This window comes from Betta splendens, chromosome 7, assembly GCF_900634795.4.
Source record: "Betta splendens chromosome 7, fBetSpl5.4, whole genome shotgun sequence".
Classification (NCBI taxonomy): Eukaryota; Metazoa; Chordata; class Actinopteri; order Anabantiformes; family Osphronemidae; genus Betta; species Betta splendens.
In genome coordinates, this window is record NC_040887.2 from 12880446 (window position 1) to 12904317 (window position 23872).

General features: G+C 47.4%; 2 protein-coding genes across 2 annotated transcripts in view; both read right to left on the reverse strand.

The window, feature by feature from the left end:
- Positions 1-2044: 2044 nt before the first annotated feature.
- Positions 2045-12237, reverse strand: LOC114859081 (Krueppel-like factor 15). Its single transcript, XM_029156968.3, has 3 exons — positions 12025-12237; positions 9265-10709; positions 2045-4970 (listed from the first exon to the last, which is right to left on the reverse strand). Exons 2-3 carry the CDS (start codon positions 10626-10628, stop codon positions 4802-4804), a joined length of 1533 nt encoding a protein of 510 aa, XP_029012801.1. The 5' UTR covers positions 10629-10709; positions 12025-12237; the 3' UTR covers positions 2045-4801.
- An 8124-nt stretch (positions 12238-20361) lies between these two features.
- Positions 20362-23872, reverse strand: part of LOC114858212 (copine-9-like) — a 43327-nt gene continuing 39816 nt past the window's right edge. The window contains exon 21 of the mRNA XM_029155135.3: positions 20362-22692. Within this exon, the coding sequence (XP_029010968.1) occupies positions 22510-22692 (183 nt within the window). The 3' untranslated portion in view covers positions 20362-22509. The remainder of the gene's footprint in view (positions 22693-23872) is intronic.

Sequence of the window (23872 nt, forward strand, 5' to 3'; positions counted from 1 at the left end):
GTGCAACTTCTGTCTGGTTTCTGCAATGTTGCAACTTGCCTGATACATGTGCTCCCTCCTGTTCTGCACTTGACTCATTTGTCCTCCTCTCTCAAACACACAGACACTCACTGGGTTTGAACTTGGCACAAAGTTGCGCGCAATTGCATAACACTTACTGTATCATCTGATCCCTCACGTCAGATCGGCACATTGCAGATTTGTGCAACGGCTGCGGGGTTTCACTCCCTGACCTTCAGACTGCTAATGAAAAGAATTATTTTGGATTGTTGTTATTCTAAGCAACATGAAAGTTTGTGTTGCTGTTGTTTTGGGTGTTTTTTTTTCCACTAGCCTAGAATAGAGACAGAATGATAGAATAATAGAGATTAAAAAATAACTCTTGACGTGAGGGGGGGATGCGTTGAGCCGCTTTGTATCCACTTACAAAGGGGTCAGGACGTTTTTCTCCTTCTTTGGTGAAACAGTCAAGTCAAATAAAGCAGTATTTGTGGCTTTTAACATTTCACAGAGGACGTTATTACACTTCTGAGCTGTATCCTACATAACATGATGACACCATGACATGTGTTTTTAATAGGACTTGCTCCGAGTTAATTAGAGCTTTTTGCTTTCCAAAAAACTTCACCTCTAATTAAGTCTAAACTCACATTCACCGTTCTCTAGGAAACGCCGCACTTCCTTCCTTCTTTTAATAAACTGTTTATTTTTCTTTCTGAGGTTCTGATTGTATTAGTGTCAAGTAAATGTGGCCCCTCCAGGAGCATCAGTGTTTAACATGTTGTAGAGTCGTGGGTCAGCGTGTACGTTTTGCGTTCCTGTGTTGGATTGTGGGTTGATTCTGATGCTACACGTTGACACATGCTCAGCATAGTATTCACACACAGCGTTTAATGTACCTTGGTGTTCGGTCTAATGTAACATGAGTGATCTGTATTTTTTTTTTTTTTCAACCTACAGGCATTACAGGAAAGCCTTGATGCAGAAGCTAGGATGAGCAGCCAGTAGAATGCTGCTGAGATCCAGATGTGTTGAATCCTGCTGCATCCAAGAATGCCTCCGCGACGGCACCGGCTCGTAAATCAGCGTGATCTATACCCGGAGCGGACGCGGCGCTCGCAGACGCAGCTTGGCTCGCCGCTACAGTGCCTCCTCCTCAGCCGCTCAGCTCGACGCAACGACTCAGCACACATGCACGGAGCCAGAACGCATCCGAAGCCGGTCCCTGTGATGTCGAAACCAAGGCAGAGGGGGCGAGTGAGAGTCTGGACGGAGAGGGAACAGAGAGTGGGGGTATAATTTCCATGCAAATTTGCCATGTGGTACAAATCTTGCATTTACATTCCTTGTGTTTTCCAGCTTCATGTTATGGGCAGCTTTACGGGAAGCTCTTCATGCCTGGAACAGAACAAACAGGCCCGGTTTACAGTATTTGAATGAACTTGTATCAGAAACAGAAACTGGGAAGTTTGTAGAAATGGTAGAAAATCACTCAGTCAAACCAAATCATGTCTAATCAGATACAACATATAGTGTTTATACCCTACGCCTTTCTGGCAGTATCGCCGTCACATTAGTGGTCCAGATGTCTGGTGCCATATTATATCGGCTCAAATCAATCCACGGTTAGTGTTTGCTATATAACTTGTTATAATTACAAATGGCCTAAATGGAGCTGCCTTCTTTGTCATTATATGCGGCTGTAAATCTGGCTGGTGCCGTCTAGAAAAACAGGACGTAAAGAATCCAAAGTGGTTTGTGTCGGTCTCTTTTCTAATTAGCGAGCTCCCTGTTGTGAAACTCACATTATTCTTAGTGGCATAAGAACAGCCTGCTGCACGGTGGAGCTAGAAGCTAGAAGCGTTCACATGGTGGCCAACGGTGGCATGAGGTTTAAGTGGAGAGGCCGGAGACTGGAGGGTGAAGAACCGCTTAATGCTGCAAATGTGTTTCATTTTATTTATTTAAATAGAAATGAATTAACGACTTGGTCCAATTTGTGAAAAAAGGGCACACACACACAATCACACATTACTGGAACCAGGGCCAGTCAACAATGTGTGAAGCTTTTAATTAAGCTACGAGCAAAATATGTTACACAAGTTTTGAAATCCACTTATAATTACTGTTTTTCTGTATATTGTTTGCTTCAGTCTTTCAACATCTTATGGGCATATTTGTCATTTTATTGCACATCCGCTGCCTCAGAAACTGAGGAGACGGGTTTGGAGGATGCCCCCAAGCCTCCACGAGGTAGAACCGCCACTGCTGCTCTACTTGGAAGATAAATCGACTTCATACTTTGCTTCATACAAACTTGTTTTTTCTACACTCAGATGTTTGTCATGTTGAAATTTACTGCAGGCTGACATTTTGGTTTTCTGATTGTATAAAAGCTGCCGACAGTTAAGTACGCTTTTTTTGTTTTCAAACTAATTTTTACCAACAGAAAACATTTTTAATTTATAATTTTTTTATTGTAAATGTGTTTTACATAGAACAAGAGCAAAAATATAACATTTTTAGCAACTTTTTTTGTACAGTGTTTACAGAACACATTTGAAAACGACTTATAAAAGTTTCACAATCATGATGCTACATGTGACTTTTTCTGAATGCCAGTCAGTGGACGTACCATGAAACATTTCACCAGTCTTTCTAAACATGTCGCATAAACACCCGACTAAAAAGTTCCCCAACTCTTATGCTATACATTTGAATTATCGTTATGTACACTTTACATATTTTAAAAAAATCACTCACACTCCCAGAAATCACTAGAAGGTTTCAGCTTTTCCTTCAGGTGCATTTACAGTATTTACATACATTCATGGGCGCGCACGTGACACCCATTCACAAAAGTGTGTCTCGTGATTGCGTGGCAGGAATGCCTGACAGAGTGAGCACACGTCCTCCGCGCTACGTGCCGAAAACTCGTCAGCCCTTGTAAGAGTCAGTGAACTTTTCCAGAAAGACCTGAAACTCGATTCCGACTCCAATGTCTTCTCTTCGCTCCATTTAAGCGCAGAATGTTGTCAAGTGATCCCCGACCTCGTGGCACAGAAACCAAGCTGGCGCTTAGTTTCTCTCCAATGAATCCAACCGAGACGCAGGACGATGCACGTGACTGTTCTCTTACAGTGCACGACAAAAGGCACCTAATTATGTTTCAGGGCATTAGACAAGGACACAAAAAACACAATTTTGCTACGCTTTCAATTCATCTTTGATCCACATTCTGCAACGCTTCACCTCAGGATGATGCCTAATAAATATACCTTTTCTACTTTCATTCAAGAGCAACGAGACACTCCTCCCTTTCTACATTCAGGTGCTTTGCTGCTCCCGTCTCACTCGGTCTGGTGTGACAACCTCGCTGTTACGGGTGTGGACACGGGTGTGGGTGTGTTTGCTGACTACATACGTCTGCTACTGTTATGCAAAGATTTAACATTCACTGCCATTCGCAGCAACAGTTCCCCTCAGTTGTTTCACTGCCTGTACAGTATATTATGGCATTATAAGCAAATGGTTCATAAACACAACAAGTGTTCTAGTTAAGGTCATCTGCACTGAAATTGGCTAAAAGATGGAGCAACTATTGTACATGAACCTGGCAAGAAAAAAGGCGAGAGAGAAAAGAGGTTTGTTTTGTTTGCTTTGTGCCTCTCAGTGATGGAAATGCACCGTTCTGGATTATTTAACACATTTGTGGCAGCAGCGACGTCATATGGCTTCAAAATAATGGCACAGAAGTAGAAACATGTTGTAGTGAGCTGAGAACAGAACAAACATGTTTCTGAGAATCGTTGTTTTCAACACTGGTTTGCTGTGTGGACGATTATCAAATGTAGCTGCTCCCCCCGAATCTGTTTTGATCCAGAAACACTACTCTGATAAACAGTCTTTCAACCAACTATCACACAAAAAAAGGCGTCGAGACCACAAAACAACTACACAAAGTCCTCGAAATACTCGAAGTTTCATGTGTGCCAGTGCAAATTATATAGTGTCGTGATCTTTGTTGGTGAGCAGTAATTCAACACGAGCTTTGTTCTTGTGTTTGAGGTTACAACAGTTTTTGTTTTTTCTGCACCGAGACTCAAAGACAACAAAAAGATGCAAAGCTGAAGGAAGGAATGTTGATGATGCATCATTTAGTCTGCAATCAGTCGAGAAATAATTACATGAAACCCCCCATAGCTCTCATGGATCCTAACAGTATGTCCAGTAAGCGCTTGTTGCCAGGCAACAAATTAAATTCAAGCCATTACGCTAATATAACTTTAAACTATTTGGCTCCTGGAAGGGATAAAACTGGGGGTTAAAGCTTTAGAGGAACTCCCCAGTGTTACAACTAGTACTGATATAAGGCTTTGGAATCAAACATCAGCAATAAAGCAAACCTCAAAGTGTAAAAATACTGTAGTTTGAATACCAAATCTTGTTTTTGTTCATTTTTCAAAATTAGATCAGCTAAGACACAAAATATTCAAGAAGCTTATTCCACCTGCGATGGTGTCATGTCAAGTAACAGTTGTCTGTCTTAGTTCCTACAGTCTTTTCCTTGCCACCGAATAAATTATCACAGTACCATGAACGTACATCACACGTACATGTTCGCATGAGTCCTGCACGGATTCCTTTCACTCCCCCACTCTGCTTTTCATTTCACACACACACACGCACACACACGCACACACACACACACACACGCACACACACACACACACACACACATGGTCACAGCCCCCCTGCCCCCCCGCCCCAACGTCAGTCCGTCAGCGCGGGGTCCGCGGGTTCAGTTTGCAGAGCGCCCTGTCCTGCTGCTTCGTGGAAAGCGGTGGACTTTGAGGTGTTTCGACAGGTGATCGCTGCGGGCGAACTTCTTCTCGCAGACGATGCACTGGTACGGTTTCACTCCGGAGTGGGAGCGGCGGTGCCGGGACAGCTCGTCGGACCGGGAGAATCTGTGGAAAGGTGATCCAGCATAGAAGTTATAATAAGGCAGCACTTATACACGGTTCTGCCATGCGTGTGCATCCGTTAGTATGAATCACTATAAAAAAACAATGCAGTCACGCTTCACGCTGTAAATAAAGCCACATTAAGCTGTTTTATTTAGGGATTGAGAGGTCATGTCCAATAAGAGCGCTGCTAATCCCAGCCCAGTCTATTCTTGGCCTGCTCTGCTCCGGTCTCCATGGGTGTTCGCCAGCTCTGATATGGTGACAGTGAAGGGTTAACTGGATCCTCTGGTACCACCTACAGTGTTGTCTTTATATATGCGAATGTACACCTGAACTTGTTATTGAAGCTGTTAAAGTCAGATTAATCTGTAACGCAGCCGTTTTGTTCCAGTAGCGACAGGCTGAAGGCTCCAAGGCGATAATTCACAGAGATGTAAAGACGCCACTCGCTGTTATTTCAAACCGTTTCCTGCCCTAGACACGGATTACAAAAGTGGGCCGTTCATCATTTTAACAGGCCGGTGATAAAACCAAGATAACCGAGAGAAGCGTATAAAGTTAAAGCCGTGGAATTTAAAAGGCCAACGGACATCAGAACAAATACTCCGACCTTGGGCCTCGTTACGACCACTGTTTGACACTGAGCCCGTCCGAGCACGCTGGCAGCCGTGTTGCTGTGTGCGTGCTGGGATGGGCCCACAGAACCGGACCCGTGGCGGAGACACATGGAAGTGACCCAGGATCAACAGCTTAAGTGACAACTTGACTAAACGTCATTATTCCCATCAACGAGCACAGTCTGTGCTTGTTAGCGCATACAAAATCAGACATTGTGCTGTACATAGGCGTTAGCGGCCCATTAGGGAGGAACGTCGTAATTAAGATAGAAATCAGAAACCACATCAGCCTCTTTGTGCTCCGTACTTTATGGGCCTGTACATTTGTTCCTTTGCGGTAATTTGTGTGCGAGACGCCTTTCGCGCACATCACACCCTGAAGCGGAGCCATATCAGCTTCAAGCTGGGGCATGATCGAAACCATGTACAGCTATACCGCCAGCTCAAACTGGGCCTGGGTCCAACTACAACATACTGTACTGGGGAGGATCTGTCAACAGAACGCGCATTTAAGCCTGATTTTTGTTTAAATTCCCGTTTTCAGGGTGAGACTGTGCCTGGGCCATTTCCCTCACTCAGCTTCACCCTCTGTCTCTCTCACTATGCACTTTGTTGCTATAAATCCTTCACATTGCTATTTTATTCCCCCTATTAACCTACGCTGTGTATGATTTCTTACTTGTATACAGCCTGATCCAGCGTGGGCAGGGTCACCAAGTTCAGCCTGTGTGTGTGTGTGTGTGGGTGTGGGTGGGGGGGTGGTGGGGTGGGGGGTGGGGGTGGGCTTCATTACTTTTTCCAATTAGAGGAGTGTAACTTTTGCACTTCACGCCCTCGGGGCAGCTCGAAACATTGTATAGATATTAGCGAGCGTTTTGTGAGAAACGCAAGTTTTGTTCGAGCTTGTCCCTCAAACGCAGCTCGCAGCCAACGGCAGAGAAAGGCGCGGCCGTCACCTGGAAAACTACCGTAACGGAGCGCGGCGCACACAACGTGCAGGCTTTCGTCTGCCATCTTTACTTCTTTGTCCCGTTTTTGTTCTGTTTTTCCGGTCCGCCGTGTTCACGAGAGTTCCACCCGCGTGCAAATTCAGAAAAGAAAAATCACATTAATGCATGACTGCACTAATGAGTGACAGATGATTCCCTTGCATACAAAGCATTATACTAGCAACCATAAAAATTCTTTTGACTGGTTTTTCAAAATGGGCCGTTTTCAAATTCGAGGAGCTGGATTTCCTTCATTGTGCCGCTCCGAACAAAATGCTGCATCCAGAAGCTGTTTCCCAGTTGACCCTGAGCTCTGTGAGAGGTCAAGGACTGGTTTGTCAGGACGATCAACGTCATAACAGATGGATGGCTGTGTACACTCAGTCTTATTTTGTCTTTGTCAGTCTATTGAGCTCAAAACGTAAACCCCAATCAAAGTCTGGCAGCCCTGTCACCACTCAACAACACGGCTTTGTTGAAATGACGCATTCGCTACCAAGGACAACAAGCCGCTGCCCCGATGACAGATGCCCGAGTAAAAACATCACCACACTATTTTACAGTCAACAACTTGGGTTTGAGCCCAGTTATCCAACACAAACCTCAGATGAGTCTCCATGCAGGTCTGAGCTTTAAATACCTCATGCTTGTGTGTGTGTGTGTGTGTGTGTGTGTGTGTGTGTGTGTGTGTGTGTGTGTGTGTGTGTGTGCGTGCGCGTGCTGCCTGCATGTGATCGTTTAAGTGTTTACATGTGACTCGAATCCAAACGTGCACACGCGCATAACTTTAAGTAACAGTGCGAGAGAATAAAATCCAGAAAGCTTTAAAAAAAGGCAGTTTGGCAACAGAAGCAATATAACTTTCACTGAGTTATATGTGGGAGTCCAGCCAATGAAATACTAGTCTCCTTTACTTCAGAGGAGCCAGCACATGGATCTGTTCTAAGGTTACAGAGGGTAAGAGGTGCCCGGCTCCCCTGCTCACCTCCATTTCCTGGCTCAGGGCAAGGGGAGAATAGCACTGCTGCCGCGTGAAGGGAGCGCGCAGGTTGGGAGGCTAATGCGAGACAACGGACAAATACTTTCACTGAGGAGCAGGAATGTAGCATGATATGAACTCGTTAAGCCCATGTCTGCAAGCAGGAGCTTAAATATATATGTTGTGTTTTACATAAAGTCCATCTGTAGGGCATCAGCAAAGCTCCTTAAGCCAAGCTGATGTCACGTTTATGCAGATGTGCAGTTAGAAACATGTTTAAGCTTCAAGCGCAAGCTAAAAAAAGGAGGGTTAATGAGACACTGAAGTTGCATTTGTCCACAGTGACTTGACATTACATAACGGGACTATAAGCACTTGGATGGACGCCCAGACGTAACGCAAAAAAAAGGTGCCAGGGCTGGATGTGAAATGGCCACAGGTGCAGTACAGGCTGCTCACTGTGGTGTTTGCAGGGAGAACCCTGATCGCTGATAAACACCAGAACTGTTTGCTGAGCTGGGTCCAGCTGATCTGATTCCTTTTCATACACAAACATGCAAAGATAAAGACACATGCACATCAGCGCCACTTTCTTTACCTCACACAAAACCTAACCCTTAAACTCACATTTACTTAGCTTAAAATCTGCACACACACACACACACACACACACACACACACACACACACACACACACACACACACACACTTGTTTTGCACCGCTGGGCAATGACTGCATGTTTAGAGCCACAGGTCCAAAGTTGGCATTTGAACCTCAGCTGAATAACATTAAAGTGAACATTTTTCTTTACTGACGGACGCGAGGATGAATGGGAAAATCAATATGCTGCTTGTTTGTCTGTGAAGCCTAATAAATCAACTGGAACCGTGTCTAAAACTGAATTAATTTGACCCTGTGGTCTATTTTGAATTAATGCTGGAACAGAGGCCGCTCTTCAAGGCTGTCCCCGCTCCAAACTGAGCGCCTACTCCTGAAATAAACCTGGACAGGAGCAAATACAAACGCAGAGCGTGAGATTGGCTTCACGAGAAAATATTCTCATTCGAAGGCGCCTGAGAAGCCTGAATTCTCAGTTTAACAACACTCAGTGTGGCTCTTGGGCTCATTACAGTAAGTGTCACAAAATTCATTGCGCTGCGGCTGCTGAACGTGTGTGTTGCAGACAGTGAACAAACAAGTGGAATAACTATCAGGGGGACAAAGTCTGAATGCGGTGAACTTCAAGGGACTCTCTATCTAATCTACAACTTCACCGTCACACAAAAGCAAACAGATAGCAGGGACACAGCGCCAGCGGGCGCCGGAGAACGCCACTTCCTGGCTTGTGTACAGCTGAACATGAACATGGGTTGCTATCTTCTCCTCCCATTCATAAAACATCTAACTCATTACCACACGTTTGCGTTCCCATTAAACCTCCCATTCTCATATAAATCTATATGCTGGTGATGTAAAACACAGTGATGCCATGAAAGGTATGGGAAAAAAAGTAAATAATGAGTCCACAAATAAAGTTTTCTTCTGGATATGAATCCACGGATGCAGATAAGCGTTTAGAACCTACAGTTTGCTTTGGGTTGACACGTTTATCCATTAGTCATGTAAAAATCCATGAAGCTTCTTGTCTTTACATTTGGACTATTGGCTCCTACTCGTATTTAGAGCCGTGTGACACAAGGACGCTCACCTCCATCCGCAGCCGGGCCACGTGCAGGCGAAGGGCTTCTCCCCCGTGTGCCTCCTCAGGTGGGCCTTGAGGTGGCTGCTCTTGGTGTACATCTTATTGCAGCCGGGGAAGGAGCACTTGTGCATTTTGATGAGGTCCGCCACCGCGCTCTTCTGGTACCTCTGGCCCCCGCCGAGGACCCCCGCGGCCGGACCTCTGCCCAGGCCGCATTCCCCGAGCCCGAGGGGCTTGGCGGCGATCGGCACGGGCGCGATGCGGACAAATCTGGAGGAGGCCGCGGTCCCGGTTTTGCCCAGGCCACTAATGTTCGCTGGGGAAAGCAGCTGAGGCACCAGGGCAAAGGTCTGGCCCTGGATGTTGACCAGGAGCTGGGTGATCTTGATGTCGGACACGGCCGGGCCTTGGCTGTGCTGGGCGGCGCCGTCCGATATGGCACCGGGGCTGGGTTCCTGCTTGACCTGTAGAGGCTGGATCTGCAGGATGACAGGCACGCCGGGGGCAGCGCCGGCGCCGTCCGAGGAGCCCGGAGGTGACCCGCGCTCCGCTTTGATGTCGTCGGCGGCACCGCTTGAAGTCGACACGCAACTAGCGTCCACTGTCGATGGCGACTCGTCCGCGTCGGACGCGCAGGACGCGGGATTCGCCTCTGCGTAAACAGACAGAGGAGACTGAGCCACGGGCACCGTCTGGTCCGAGTTCTGTTTCTCAGCATCCTCTGACAGTGATGACAGGGCCTCGTCACTCCCCTCCTCCTCCTTCTCCAGTGCCGCCACCATGTTCTCCTCCAGGAACTCCTCGATCTCCTCCAGAGTGGGCTGGAAGAGAAAGGCCGTCGGGTCCTGCAGCTCATCCAGGAAAACGGGGAACTCGCCGGAGTCCTCTTTGGGCTGCGGATGGACCAGACTCAGCCGGTGCTCCTTCTTGGACTCCCAGGACAGGCCCATGGGTGGAAGAGGAGCCGGCTGGAAGGACGAGGAGGGCGGGGAGGCCGAGGGTAGAGGGGCCGCGCTGTGGACGGACGCCTGTGACAGCAGGAGGTCCAGCAGACTGTCCTGACTCTCTCCTCCGGACGAGCCGCAGCTGCCGAAGCCCTGGGAGCGGCGCGCCGCCGGCGACGAGGACTCGGGGCTGGAGCAGAGCGAGGAGCGCGGGCTCGGGGAGTCGCTGAGGTCGTCGTCCGAGGCGCGGGGGGGGGAGGCGAGCGCGGCCCCCCGGCGGGCGCGCTGGCGCTCGTAGAGGCCGCCGTCGAGCGCCATGGCGCCCGGCGACGCGCCGGCGCCGCGGCACCGGCAGCTGCGGTCGGACCCGGGCGAGCCAGAATAGTACAGGAAGGTCTCCTCACCAAGAGGCAGGTGATCCACCATTCCTGTGCAGACGGACTCTGCTCTGCTCTGAAGACCAAGCTGAGCGGCTGGAGATGTCGCAGGAAACCCCTTTTCTCCTTTCTGTGGAAGGAAAACAACAAATTAAAGTCACTCTTTGAAGAAGAGAACGTCTCAATGATATTGAGTCAGTTTTGACTAAAGGCGACCTTAAATGTTTGAGCACTGGTTCCAGTAAGAGCCTAGCGACACAGTAACAACCTCTGTGGTCAGTTTGACTTCATGGTTAATGTTTCACAACAGGATCCTCGACTTTACACTATTAAAAACCAAGTAAACCAGCTGACTGACCCGACTCTGGCTCGACACAGACCCAGCACATGTGCAGTGAGTGGAACTACAGAGTGCGTCTGTGTGCAGACGCCGCAGCTGCTGGTGCTCGCTTCACGCTGACCACGTGGAATCAGAGGACTCCTTCCTCTGATTCTCTCCACTCCTAGTATCAAAGCCAAACTCTACAGCTGTCATTCTCGTTTATCTGCACGCGGGTCCTACGGGAAAGAAATTGCGGCGCTGCAGTGTAGCCTTTAGATCCGCAGTGATATTTGCACAAAATGCAATCCGCAGATTTCAAATCGGATCTCGTGAGTCTATTTTTAACCACCAATCAAGCGTTTACATTTACGCGGATGATAAATCCTAGAAATCATCAAAAAAAAACTCGACAGTGTGACTCACAGTGATGTTTGTGTTTAAATCCTCTTAAAACTACCGGACAGGAAAAAAATGAGAGCGCGACCAGAATGTGCGCCCTCTTCAGTGAAGACTTCACTTTTTCTAAAAGTGAAAAGCAACGAGTCCAGACACCCTCAGGGTTCCTCTGGGAGAATTACAGAAGAACCACTGTAATGGGTTCACTGCTATTCTCAACCCGAGTTAAGCTGCGAAAGTCACCGCACATTAACGAACAACGACTGTTCTTCGGATGCGCGCTGATTTTCCCCTCATCTTCGCTTCCAGCTGTGAAATCTCAACGCGACTCCAAAACTCGACGCAGTTTGAGATCGCGGAGATCTTCTGCTGCTGTAGCTGCTGTAGGGAAAAGGGGCTTGGCGAGAGTTCAGGAAAACCTTGACCGAGACTTAAATGATTTGGCCCAACGTAACCCGTGAAAAGGCAACGACGGAGAGATGCGCTCCTGGAGTTCACCAAGACGCGGGGACGACGAGCTGCGGAGATGAGCTCGAGCTTTAAGGCACCTTTAACATATATCGATGAAAACACCTTTAAAACGTCTATTTTGTGCGCAGACGCGTATCGCGCAAATTACAAACAAACGCCGCTAACCTCACGCTTCTCGCGCACACGGAGACGCAAAAAGCGCACGGGCGAGCGTTCAAACGTGGCACCGCACCGTCCTTGCGTCCTCTGCACTCACCTGTGTCCAACAAACCCCCTCCAACGCTCCGAGCCTCCTCGGTAAAGTGGCTGTCAGTGCGTAACAGCGCGTGACGGCAACACAACTCCACGGCACGGTCTCCGCATAGCTGTACGACTCCGCAACACACGCGCACGGCCTCTCGCTCACTGGCTCTCACACACAAACACGCGCAAATACTACCTCTCTCTCTCTCTCTCTCTCCACTCGGGACTGGCCGCTCGCTGGAACAATCACATGATCCGAGCTGGATACGTTAAAAGCAGTCAAATTAGGGGGCCGGATCCTGAAGGCTCGCCTGCTCGGCGCGCCGCCATTGGCTTTCGGTGGAAGGAGGCGTCAATGGAGAGAGTGTGTGAGTGAGGAGAGGAAGAACAGACGCGCGCTCGTTACAAACTTTAATATTTGTAGAGGATTTCAGTGGGGACATGCAGTGTGTCACAGTTACATTCCTGAGATTGGACTTGAACGTGAGGTGTACGTTTCTCACACTGCTCTGAAATATTACTCAGTAGCATCTGACTTCCTGATGTCAGACGCTCTCCGGGTTCAATGTATTTAAAGTCGCCTGCGTCACACACACAAAACACTCCCGCTGAGGTGAACAAGTGTGTCAACGTCCACGCTTTGGGGCACAAGAGCGGTCTCTCATGGCTGTAAAGCGCCGCGAGCTGTTTCCTGTTACGGTGACCGAGGCTGCGAGCTGTTGAGCAACCCGCAGTGAATGAGGGAGCCATTGAGAAGCGGAGCGTGTTTACACGGTGCCCAGTCGCCCCGGCGATGGACGCGGCGCTTTCACTGCAGCTGAGCAGCTCTGGCGTGAACACCTCCGCTGTGCTGGAGCAACTTTACTGGCTCTGACCTAATTCGATTTGCCTGCGTGGGCCCAGATTACGCTGCAGCCCATCTGGATTAATGAGGCCCATTCAGGCGGCCTGTAAACATCAGGAGCGTTTCGGCACATCCAGTACAGTCACCGGCCATTATTCTGCCTTATACTGGTATCACTGGCTTGTGTTTACATCCTACTATAATCCCTGCTGTTACCACTACAAATACTTTCCACTGTAGTTTGTGCTGCTGCTTTTACCTACAGCTTCTCCTGTTGCCATGAGAACAACCATGACTACTGCAATTACTACTACAACTGCTGCTACTGGGAGTTGACGTTGGGCTGCGACTTTTACTTCTCGTCTCATTAGTTTCAGTGACGGATCAGCACAGGTGTAAACAATGAAGGCAAAGTTCGCCAAAGACCTTGTGGCGTCTCCAGTTTCTTTCAGTGGACAGAGTTCACGGTGACCCCGCGACCCCACGGTCCCGGCTCTGGACCGGGGCGGTGAATAGAACAGAGCTGCTGCTTCACGCGAACGTGGCGACGTGGGCTCCTTGCTTTTGCTTTCGTCACACATGAGCTGGACCGTGACGCGCTGAGCATGACGTCACCCCGTCTCCCCTGATGCTGACCTGGAGTCAGAGATCTCGAGGAGAAACAGGAGTGTTGCTGTTCCCTGTGTCCAGTCAACGCGTCTCTGTTCCCTCACACAGATTACATCTAAGCTCCCATCAATCGCTGCCTTGTTAAGCACATAAGGACATCCTGGTCCCATTAGACCTGGGCTGTAGTGGAGTTATCTCACAGATCAATTTCAGGTCCCAAGGTGTATTTTAAAGTGTAATTTTGACGTGATATTTGAGGAAACGCATGCTTCACAGTGATTACTAGCAGTCTCACGACGTCCACAGAGGCTCTTTTCTCTTCCCCGCAACCTAATTGGTGGCGGCTGCTCCATTCAAGCTCACAAACACCTACACATATGCATATTATGTAAGCCCCAGATGGACGTAATGGATCAAATTGATTTATTTCCTCTGGTAATGCTCGCCGCGTGCCAAAAGCGAAATGGGGAAAATGTGTGTTCTTGGGTGCAGTTTTTCAAGGATGTTAGCGATCACAGATGATCCCCCTCCAACAAAGCCGGCGTTCTGGTCCCGGAGCACGGCACAGTGTGGGCTTTTTTTTATCCATTTCAACAGCTGCTCATGCGGATAAAAGAAACAAAATATATACATCTAATAGTGCAAAGCACCTTGTGCACCAGCTTCACCCTCGGCAGCCGGCGCAGCCCCCTGCAGCTTTAAACCCATCACATAAACAGGAAGCTGCTGCCGTTCACTGGGTGATTGGAGCAAATCTGTCGCTGATTTTCCAGCGAAGTCTCGAAGCTGATTTTTTTCTCCCCCCCTTTGCCTAAAAGTGACACATAAAATACGAGCGCTGTACAGTTGATCCGCGAGTTTTAAGGCGCCGATGGCTGCGAGACGATCCGTCTGTGCCAAAGCAGCGGGGAAAAAAGAGCTTTAAATCAGCGGTGACCTGTTTTGTTTTGCCTTTCCAAGAAGAGCATGTTTGTGGGGGTTTAATTTATGACAGGACACTTCACCCCTTCGCCTGAAGTTGCTGTTTTCCTCCAGTACCCAACAAACGCACACACACATATACTGTAGACGCACGCACATCTATTTTCAGCCGCTCTCTTGGGACGCGGAGAAGCAACAGCGGCGTGAACTATTTGTAAAAACCCAGCTTGTTGTTTGGAACAGACGCGCCCTCAGAGAATTATGCAATGAGACTTGTCTAAAGCGAGAACAGTACTGTCACTACGGCCACCAGCACAAACACTGACACAGGCACGCACGCACTGACTTTTATTCCAGATCATGCAGACACTGAGTCAGAGCAGGCGAGAGTGATTGCACAGGGTAAAATGACAGCTGCTGGCAGGTGGAGCGACCTCGCCAGCAAATTAAAGTGGCATCTGTGAGCTCTGCCTCATTAGGGTTTTAATTACACACCGTGCACGGTGGCCTTAAAGACACAGTTCACGCAGCCACGCAAATGACACGATGCTAAAAGAAGGAAAGATCCAGAGCAGCGTCGGAAGCACGGGTGCAGACTGTGCAAACGGGGAAGCGAAGCAACGCGACCGATGAACAAATATACAGGATGTGAAGCATGTGACCTGGGAGAACTCTAAGCAACCTTCAGGCCACAATAACCTGAGCCGAGCTAGGAGACCAGAGGCAAAACTCAAGTACATCATTAGCGCTTCACACATACAGTACTTCTATGTGAGGGGACGAGAGAGACGCTGAAATAAGTTCTTCCTCTCCACTGTCTTCTGGTGCCGCTGAGTAGGTTTTCATGGGATTTCTAATAAACCAAAACATCTGGATTAGGACACTGACAGCTGGGAGAGACTGAGGTTCAAGGCTGGCTGACGGTCCAATAACATAGATATGAAGAATATAGAGATGACTACACCGCACAAAGGTTATTTCCGCATTGTTACAGTGTTGTAGTTTTCTTTTTCAGGCTTTTGCTCGCTCTGACTAACTGAGTCAGGCAGCATTAACATCATCAGGTGACAGGTTTAGCTGGACTGAAACTGTTGTAAACTCGCCCAAATTAAAGCGCGAGCAGGGCAGGACCGGCTGGTGACAGCTCTGATGACTGCGTCAGCTGTAAACATGGGCTCATCTAACATGACCTTTAATCCCATGGTACATGATGTAAAATATGAAAAGCAAAAGCGCCACATGCTAACGGTGAAAGCTGATACTGTTTTGGATTGAACGACAAAACTTCACAAACGAACCAAGAGAAACACGAAATGATGATGAAAGTGATAAGTGCGCTCACTAGTGGAGCGAGTGCTACTGAAATCTGTGAGTGAAGCAACACATGGCGCTTAGGTCAGAAGTGGGGCCCGGTATGTTTCAAGGTTGAAGAGTGAGAAAACACAAGAGAGACAGGTTAATGAACCATGACTTCAGACACAATGACGCACATGATATGTAACAGAGTTCACTTCTCCGCAGCGCATTGACTTAAACGACTGCTCCGCATGTTTTCGCTCCTGGGCCAGAGCTTGTTTATGCGCCGGAGACAGGAGATTGACCCAAATCACCCCGAGTCCATGCATCCCGTGCCCCCCCTCCATTGGTTTAACCTGAAACATATCTGCCCACACGTTTGTATGTCAGACTCAGATGTTGTCGTTGATCATATAAAGCAGGTATCCTCATGATTTATCTGTAAAGACTTGACGTAGGGGGGGAAATGTGTCCTGTGTAAATAGATCAACCCCTGTTTATTAAATGAATAGAGCAGAGTCATGCCTTTCTGTGAGCGGGTGTCTGACAGGTACCTGATGCTAATCCTGGGAAAAAGCTGCTTCATCATAGATGACACCAAAACAACAAATTTCCCACAATGCCCTCTGTCAGGTTAATGTCCCTGCATAGTTGTCTGCACTAATGCATTCCACTGACCAGTGGCCACTCGGATAAGATGCATAAAATACGGCCTTGTTTTCATGTCAAATTGTTAGTTTTTAAGTCAAATAACTATGTGAATGCTGACAGTGTGATTGTAATCACATCACATTACTCGACTCGGCTGTAGCTTTGAATTCAGCCGCAAGAAGAGAGTTTTATGAAGATGAAGAAACTCTCAACCCTCTGTGTTGTACTTTAGCTGCCTGTGTAAGACAGTAAGGCCGAGCCTGGTTGAGACCAAAAACCTAGAGAAAAGTAAATGTTGAACCTAAATGCAGCTGGTTGAAAGTACAATGTCATTGTGCTGTGCACTGATTGTCCTTCTAGTTAGGAATCTATTCGTCCGTTGCTTTGTTAGGAAGTTTCATCCTGCCATGACCTTCCCATGTTGAAAGCTGCTACCTGGAAGGTAATGCACTCAGTCATCATTACCATTGTTTTCCACAACCTCACATCCAATACATTGTTTTTATCCAGGACAGAGGCTGCAGTGTTCGGCGCCGCTGTCACGGCTACTGCTATGCTCCACAGAGAATATTATGCCTCCAAGTCCTGGATCTGTAGTACTAATCCAAACCATTTACAGACACAGAGAACAAAGCCTTGCCTTCATACAAACTCCATAACAGGGGTATTATATGTCCCTTCTTCCTCTTTCTGGTCTGATCTAAAAATGGTTTGCATCGGGGTCTGCGCCGCGCTGACCAACACTTGCTTTAATGGCTTTACGTTATGTCTCTGGTTATTCATGGATTCCAGTAACGGCAGTAAACTCAGAGATTATGTAAAGAGGAGGAGGAGCAATGTTTTCGCACAATGTGGGTTTCACTGATTGAGTCAAATGAAAAAAATACAATAAGTGAGCTGCTCCGTCATCAAGGTCTGGAAGTATAACTGCAGTAAATGGCAGGAGACATTGAACATGTCGCCAATGACTTTATCCAAAGTAACCGCTCACATTACTGAGTACGCACATGTTTAGAGAAAAGGTGCAGCGGAGGCTCAGTCTGTCCTCTATCAAAGCGCAGACTCTTGGCCGAGTGCTAAATCCTTTATGATGTTTGCTGTTAAACTCTAAATCAATAAAATAAACCAGTTTTTGCTTTCTGCAGAGTTACACTGTAGATAAGCTTGTGGCAGCAACTGAGCACAGATACAGGGGACATTTACCACAAACACATGGATTAAAACGAACCCAAAGGAAATGAGGGAGGTTGGAGCCTTTATTGTGCAGGGCCCGTTTTTTCAATAATGCAGCTCAGCGTAACAGTCAGGAACAGACTCCGTTGTCATTTAACTTGGGGAGAAAGCTGACGCTCTCTGTCCGAGGGTGGGAGACCTGACCAAACTCTGAATCTCTAACGAGCTGGTTCATACATGGCGTCCAAACCACTGACGGACTGTCACCTCGTTTCGTGGATTAACAGAAAAGCGTCCACTAATTGCACCCTGCTGTGATGTGCCGTTCCCTCCGCTTTTGGGCTGCTTTTCAGAACACAGCCTGCAGATTTCGCACCCAAATCACGAGAACGGCATCAATCTCCTCGTGCAGGACGGCGAATAAGCACATTACGCAAAACGTCAGGCCGCTTCGTTTAAAGGATTTGACACAGACCCTCAGGAGAGACATTACATGGATTTACACAGCGCGCGACTGTGTCGACGTTGGCCGCGTTTCCCTTTGGTCTGCGACTCCGTCCACAAGCAGCTCTCAGCTGTGACAGCACGACAACAAGAAGCTGTTTTAGAAAGCGGCTGGTGAGGTAAGTGGAAAAACAGAAAGGCTTCATTGTTGTTACTGGTAGAACTACTGGTACCTTTATTGAGCCTTTTCAACGCTGACAGGATGATTAGGCCTCCTGGATTATTTACTCAGCATTAATCTGCAGCATGTTCAAGCAGAGTGTGTCACTTTAAATTATACACATTGTAGCCATCCTCATATCCTGCAGCGAAGGCAGATTCAAGGTAAAGTCAGAGGGAGCCGCTTTGGAGCACGCACAGAACTCTCCTCTGCTTGTTTGAGACCGGCACTTAAAGCAATTTTGATGAAAAGTGTTCCACTCCACCTCACAGTAGTTTGTGGAACTCCAGTAGCCCCGGAGCGGTGCGCTGCGAACTTCAAGTGTGCCTCGTTTCTCTCCCTCTTCTTTTTTTTTCAAGCTTAAAGGCTTCATTTATACGTGCCCAAAGTTTCCCTGAGCTAAGCCTCTCTGACCTATTACCCAAAGTCCCACAAAACCCGGTTTGTTCAAGTCCATTTAAAAAAAAAAAAAAAAAAGAACCCACACGTTTCTGCCAGATGTTGTTCCTTGTTTCTTTCCACATACTCATAAAAATTATGTTTATAATGAAAGGGGGGGAAAACATTATGTTGGAATGACATGAGGATCTGCTTGTTGTTGTCCAGCGCCGCAGCGGAGCGGTGCCATCGCGCTGCCATCGCGCTGCTCCCGTCTGTCCCCCGACGCCGCCTGCTTCACAACACCTCTGTCAGCAGCGTGTTTACGCGCAGGCAGAGCCGCCATTATGTTTAATAGACCGTCGCAGCGTGTCTGGCACCGAACGCTCCTCTGTGCGGCACGCAGTGATCCACTTAGTGGCTCTTTTCTCCACTTTGCTGGTGTCAATAACCAGTAACAGATAATATGCTCAGTGAATCCCATAAGAGACTGGAAGAGCGGTATTTAAATAAATATCATGTCACACTCTTACATTTTACATATTAAGACATCAACATGTTTGTCACTTTACCTCCGCTATCACCTTGAGGTCCTGGCATCGAGTGTCAGATACACTTCTGTTTCAATAACTGGGAAAAATCTGGGAAAAGAGTTTAAATCAAACATTTTTTTATTTCAGTGTCGTGAGTGTTGTGAGCTGTAACTGTGTTATTTTATATCCACTAAAGATGCCAGGAAATAGCAGACTTACTTCTTGCAGGTGCCTCAGCTTTAGAACTACTTTCTTTGGTTGAGACTAGTGTCCAGTCTTCAGCTTTATTCCGATCCTAGACAGGCCTTTTTTGGGCGCTGCTGGTATATTTACCAATGCTAAACTGTGCTTCCAAACTACCAGGACACTGGGATTTATCCATTGGTGAATGAGTGAATCCTGAACCTTCACAGTTACTGAATGTTTTTTGTCTCAGCATCTCAGCTGCCTTTTAAAAGGTACCACGTTAACTGCACCTACTGTAATGTTGGTTAAAGTGTCCTTCCTGTGCACACTTAAATATTAAAATCTTGCTGCCAAGAACATTGATGGTGTCACTTGGGCCCCTTTAGAAAAGGACTTAGGTTAAAAAGAATTATTATAATTTAAACTACTATTATTGATTTAATATTAAGCAGTTTTTTGAGAAGGAGTCACCAGAACCGTGATGGTCCTGACACTAGGCACAGCCTTCAGTAACTCAGTAGTTAACAGTACTTATATTCTTAGGAAACTTTCAGCTGAAGTTATAAAGCGTCCCATTGTGCATTAAACCACCGCAAACATGGAACCGGTTCACCTGCAATTCTGGACTGTGTCGAGCTGAATTCTCTGCTGGAAAATTGGTCGGAAGTGTGCCTCCAAGTTTGTGGCAGCCACTTGGGAAAAGCTCTCTCCTGCAGCAGAATGGAGGAACTGCACGGGTCTCTGGCCTCCGCCCTGACCTCAGACCCGTCCAACGCCTTGGAACGGACGCCAACGCCAGCTGCCAGGCTCGTCTTATCACCCATAGTCAATCTGCCCTCCCACAACAGTGGAGGATTAATGTTTAGAAATGAAGCCTTCATCCATCACCTCTGGGTGTCAACTTCTGCACATTTTAGCACTTGCGTTGACATTAATATCTGCGTCGTAGCCGCGGTTTGATGAATGATGCATGAGTGCTTTGAATTGGTTTGCGATGCATTAAACAGTGCAAAGCAGTTCGCTCAGTCGATCATCTGGAAGTGGCGTAATTATGTCAGTAATACGGTGACATCACAAACAACGTACTCTACCATGATCAGGCTGTGTCGCTTTATGTTTGGTAACATTGTAGCGCGGTGGATCAGACTCAGGGGACATGAGTAAACACAAACGCAGTCGGACCTGATGTCAAAACACAACAAGGTATTTGTTAAAACAGCGTCTAATCCAATGGTGTACATTCTTATCTGGACATTCATAAAAACATCTACATACAATATTCATCGTAAGGAGACCAATGCGACAGGGCTTGAAGCTGTAAACTAAGCAAACTCGGGCCGTATGTATTGTACAATGAATGTAAACACATATTCAATAGGCTGAATATTAGCATTCGTACAATCATGAGATTAAATACAGACAGACAGTGTTCTCGTACAAAATCTACCCAACAGGCCGGTGAACCCTCAGAACGCTTCTGGTCTTTGACCTCAAATGTCTGTTGTCTGTGACCTTGGGACCAGGCCACATCGTTGCAAAATATCAAAAATACTCTCAAGTCTCTCAATGGGAGGGGGTGGGGTTCACAAGCTTAAATAATGAAAGCGTGAAACACTGGATTTCTGCAAGATGATGCACACACACATTAGCGCCGCGACCCCCGAACGAAAACGTACAGTGACACAAGGAAAGATGCATATTGTTTCGAGATACAGCTCTCTTCTTCTGTTGCAACACCAGCATGAACACCGTGACACGCGTTTTTTTCCCCAACACTGAACTAGTTATTGTAAGTTTATAAAAATGAATATATAGTCACACAACACGCGGAACAGGACGAACGCTCCTCTAAACCACCACGCAAACACACTGGGCCGCTTTCGCGTTGTGGTCGGACCTCTGCGTAGCCTGAATTCGTACTATGCTAGATTACATTAGTGCTATGAAGACGTCAGCTGTCGCGGGACATGCGTCTGGGCTGCGAGTAAGTACAGGGACGTACAATAGTCATGCATAATAAAGAGACCCTGCTATACACATGGTGGACACTAGGTTGCAGGCTTTGCCCACTTTGCACACGTCTACAGTCTGCATGGGAATAAAATGTCAAGTCATGGCAGGGGAGGGTGAGGGACATGCATAGGGCCGACACCGCACGGGGAGGATGCTATATTGCTTTTTGGAGAATGTGCGTTAATCTTTCATTGAGATTTCTTTCCCGACTGCTTTCCTTTGTGCTGCTATCGCAAACCCTCATCTGCCACCATCTGTTTCTCCTGCCTTCTTCTTCCTCTGGCATCAAACTAATCTCTGGATGCTTTCGTTTCTTTGCCCCTTTTCGCTTGGCCTTAATTTGTTTCTTTCCACTTCTCCCTCGCCGTCTTATACCTTCATGCGTTCTCACTGTCTCTCTTCTTCTTTTTTTTTTTTTTTTTTTTTTTTTTTACCTTCGCTTCCTCCCTCCCATCGTCCTCCGCGTCTCTGCAGGGCAGCTGGAGAGACTGGCATTTCTCTAGCAGCGGGGGGTGGAGGGGGAAATGTGCACCCAGCTTCAGCCCACGCTGGGCGAAGAGAGGGTGGGTGTGGCAGCACGGGCTTGTGTGCGCCTGCGAGACCTGCCAACACATCCACATGTGAAACACTCAGGGTTTCCCTCATCTCTAATTCATCTGTTTAGTGTTTGGCACCTTTGTTTCGCTTTCTAGACGTCAGCGATAATAATGACAGCTCAGTCAAAAATGTCTGTCTTTGCAGTGAAAAATTACTCGACAGTGGCCCTAAAATAACAGAGTACCTGATACATGTTGGCATATAATGATAAAAACGAGATCGGCTCTCTTAAATTAATTTTAGAGCGCTGCACTTTTGGGATTTGAGCCAAATGTGAGAACTGTCAGCACAAGGACGCCGGTCAAACTCAGTAGAGAGGGGAGAAAGCATCGCGGCTCAGCCTCACCTTTTCCTTCACAGAGTAAATGTAAAGTGTTGCAGTATAAGAGGGTGAGTAATGTAGGAGGAGATGAGAATCAGCAGCAGGTGAGTCAAGGCTGATCGGCCGCTGCGTCGTTGTGACGCGCTGTTTAGCTTCTCTGCCGATAAGAGAGGAAGAGGCCGAGTTACCGGTCAAACCTTCTGCTCCGTCAAAGTGACAAATTACTGTACAGGAGGTGAGTGTAGATAAGCACTGGGGGGGGGAGGGAGAGTGAGTCAGGGTGGAGAGGCGGAGGCGATGGATGCGGGGGGTCAGATGTGCTGGTGAACCCCCGGTATCGGCGAAGAAGAGAGGGCGGGCCGCGGTTCGATGCCCCTGCTCTTCATGAAGGACACCAGCTGGTCGGGGATCTCCGCCAGGACGTCTTTCGCCAGCCGCGCCATGCTGAGGACCTGGTTGCCAGATCTGTCGATGTAATCTCTGAACGGCACGAACTGGGAAAAGATGAAAAGAGCGTTTGCTGTCGTAATCTAGCATTGTGGTACCGGTCGTCATGATTTCGAAGGCTGGAGGTATCGTGTTGTGGCCGCATCGCTCACAGAATCTTATCTTGCTGTCGAAGCCGGTAAAAAAAAAAAGTTGTAATTTGTATTTTATTTTATTTCCCTTGTGAATAGGAGATGATAATCACAGAATGTATCATAGTGTGCAGCTCTGAGGAATGATAATGAGACCCCAAGCTGACATATTCAAACGACTTGTTGTCCCTGACATCCAGATAATTGGATAAAATATTAATTATACCTATAAAGTCGTATTTATACCACTGTACATACAGTACATTTACATTGCCTGTTTTGCTGTTTCTTGACTTGTTTTTTCTGCACATAGTTTAGAGATCAACATGATAATTACAAGACAGTTATAAACTGAGGTCTCTTTTGAGAGAGGGCCTTTAATTGGACCCCACCCACAAGCATCTGTACTTAATCCACTACCGCTGTCTTTGAGGTTATGGGTAATCTGTACAGCGACTTTAATCTATTAGGCAGTAAAGGCGGCTCTGTATCATATCAACTCTGTAAGTGGCTGAACTTTGTTTTTTTCTGCTCCAATCGTAAACACGCTGATTAAATTATTATCATTATACAGTTAAAGGCAATCAAAGGATTATTGTCTGAATGCAAATGTGATTACTGTGAAGACATGACTGCAATGCTAACACAGATTTGGCCTGAGCACAGAAATGATGCTAATGAGCTATTAAGTGTAACTGTCCACAGCCACATGAAGAACACGCGGTTTAAGGTTTTCAGACAATTACTCCTTCGTGTGGCGTTTCCACGTCTGCGCTGCAGTTGTTGGTGTTCGCCGGCCGCGTCCCGGCGTCCAGTCACTACACATTCATCGCCGCGTGCGCTCGTTTATCATCACACGCCGCGTCTGCTGACGGACCGGCCTCTCATGCGACGCTACAAACGTTCAATAGCGCATTGTTATCGGAGCCCATTGTGGCGGCTTCTTGTTTGTGTTCTCGTGTCTCTAAATGGTTCTAAAATGGATGTTTGCTCTGGGTTTATCAGAGCCTGATGGAGCCACCGCTGGCATGACACAACAGTAATTTAAAGGAGGAGCAGCTTGCTACTGTCAAACGCAAAGATGATGAAGGGAGAA

Excerpts from the sequence above, each read along its gene's own strand:
- LOC114859081 (XM_029156968.3), bottom strand. The coding sequence starts at position 10,628 with ATGGTGGATCACCTGCCTCTTGGTGAGGAGACCTTCCTGTACTATTCT. Across the intron at positions 4,971-9,264 it reads TGGCCCGGCTGCGGATGGAG|ATTCTCCCGGTCCGACGAGC; the intron begins GTGAGCGTCCTT and ends ACCTTTCCACAG.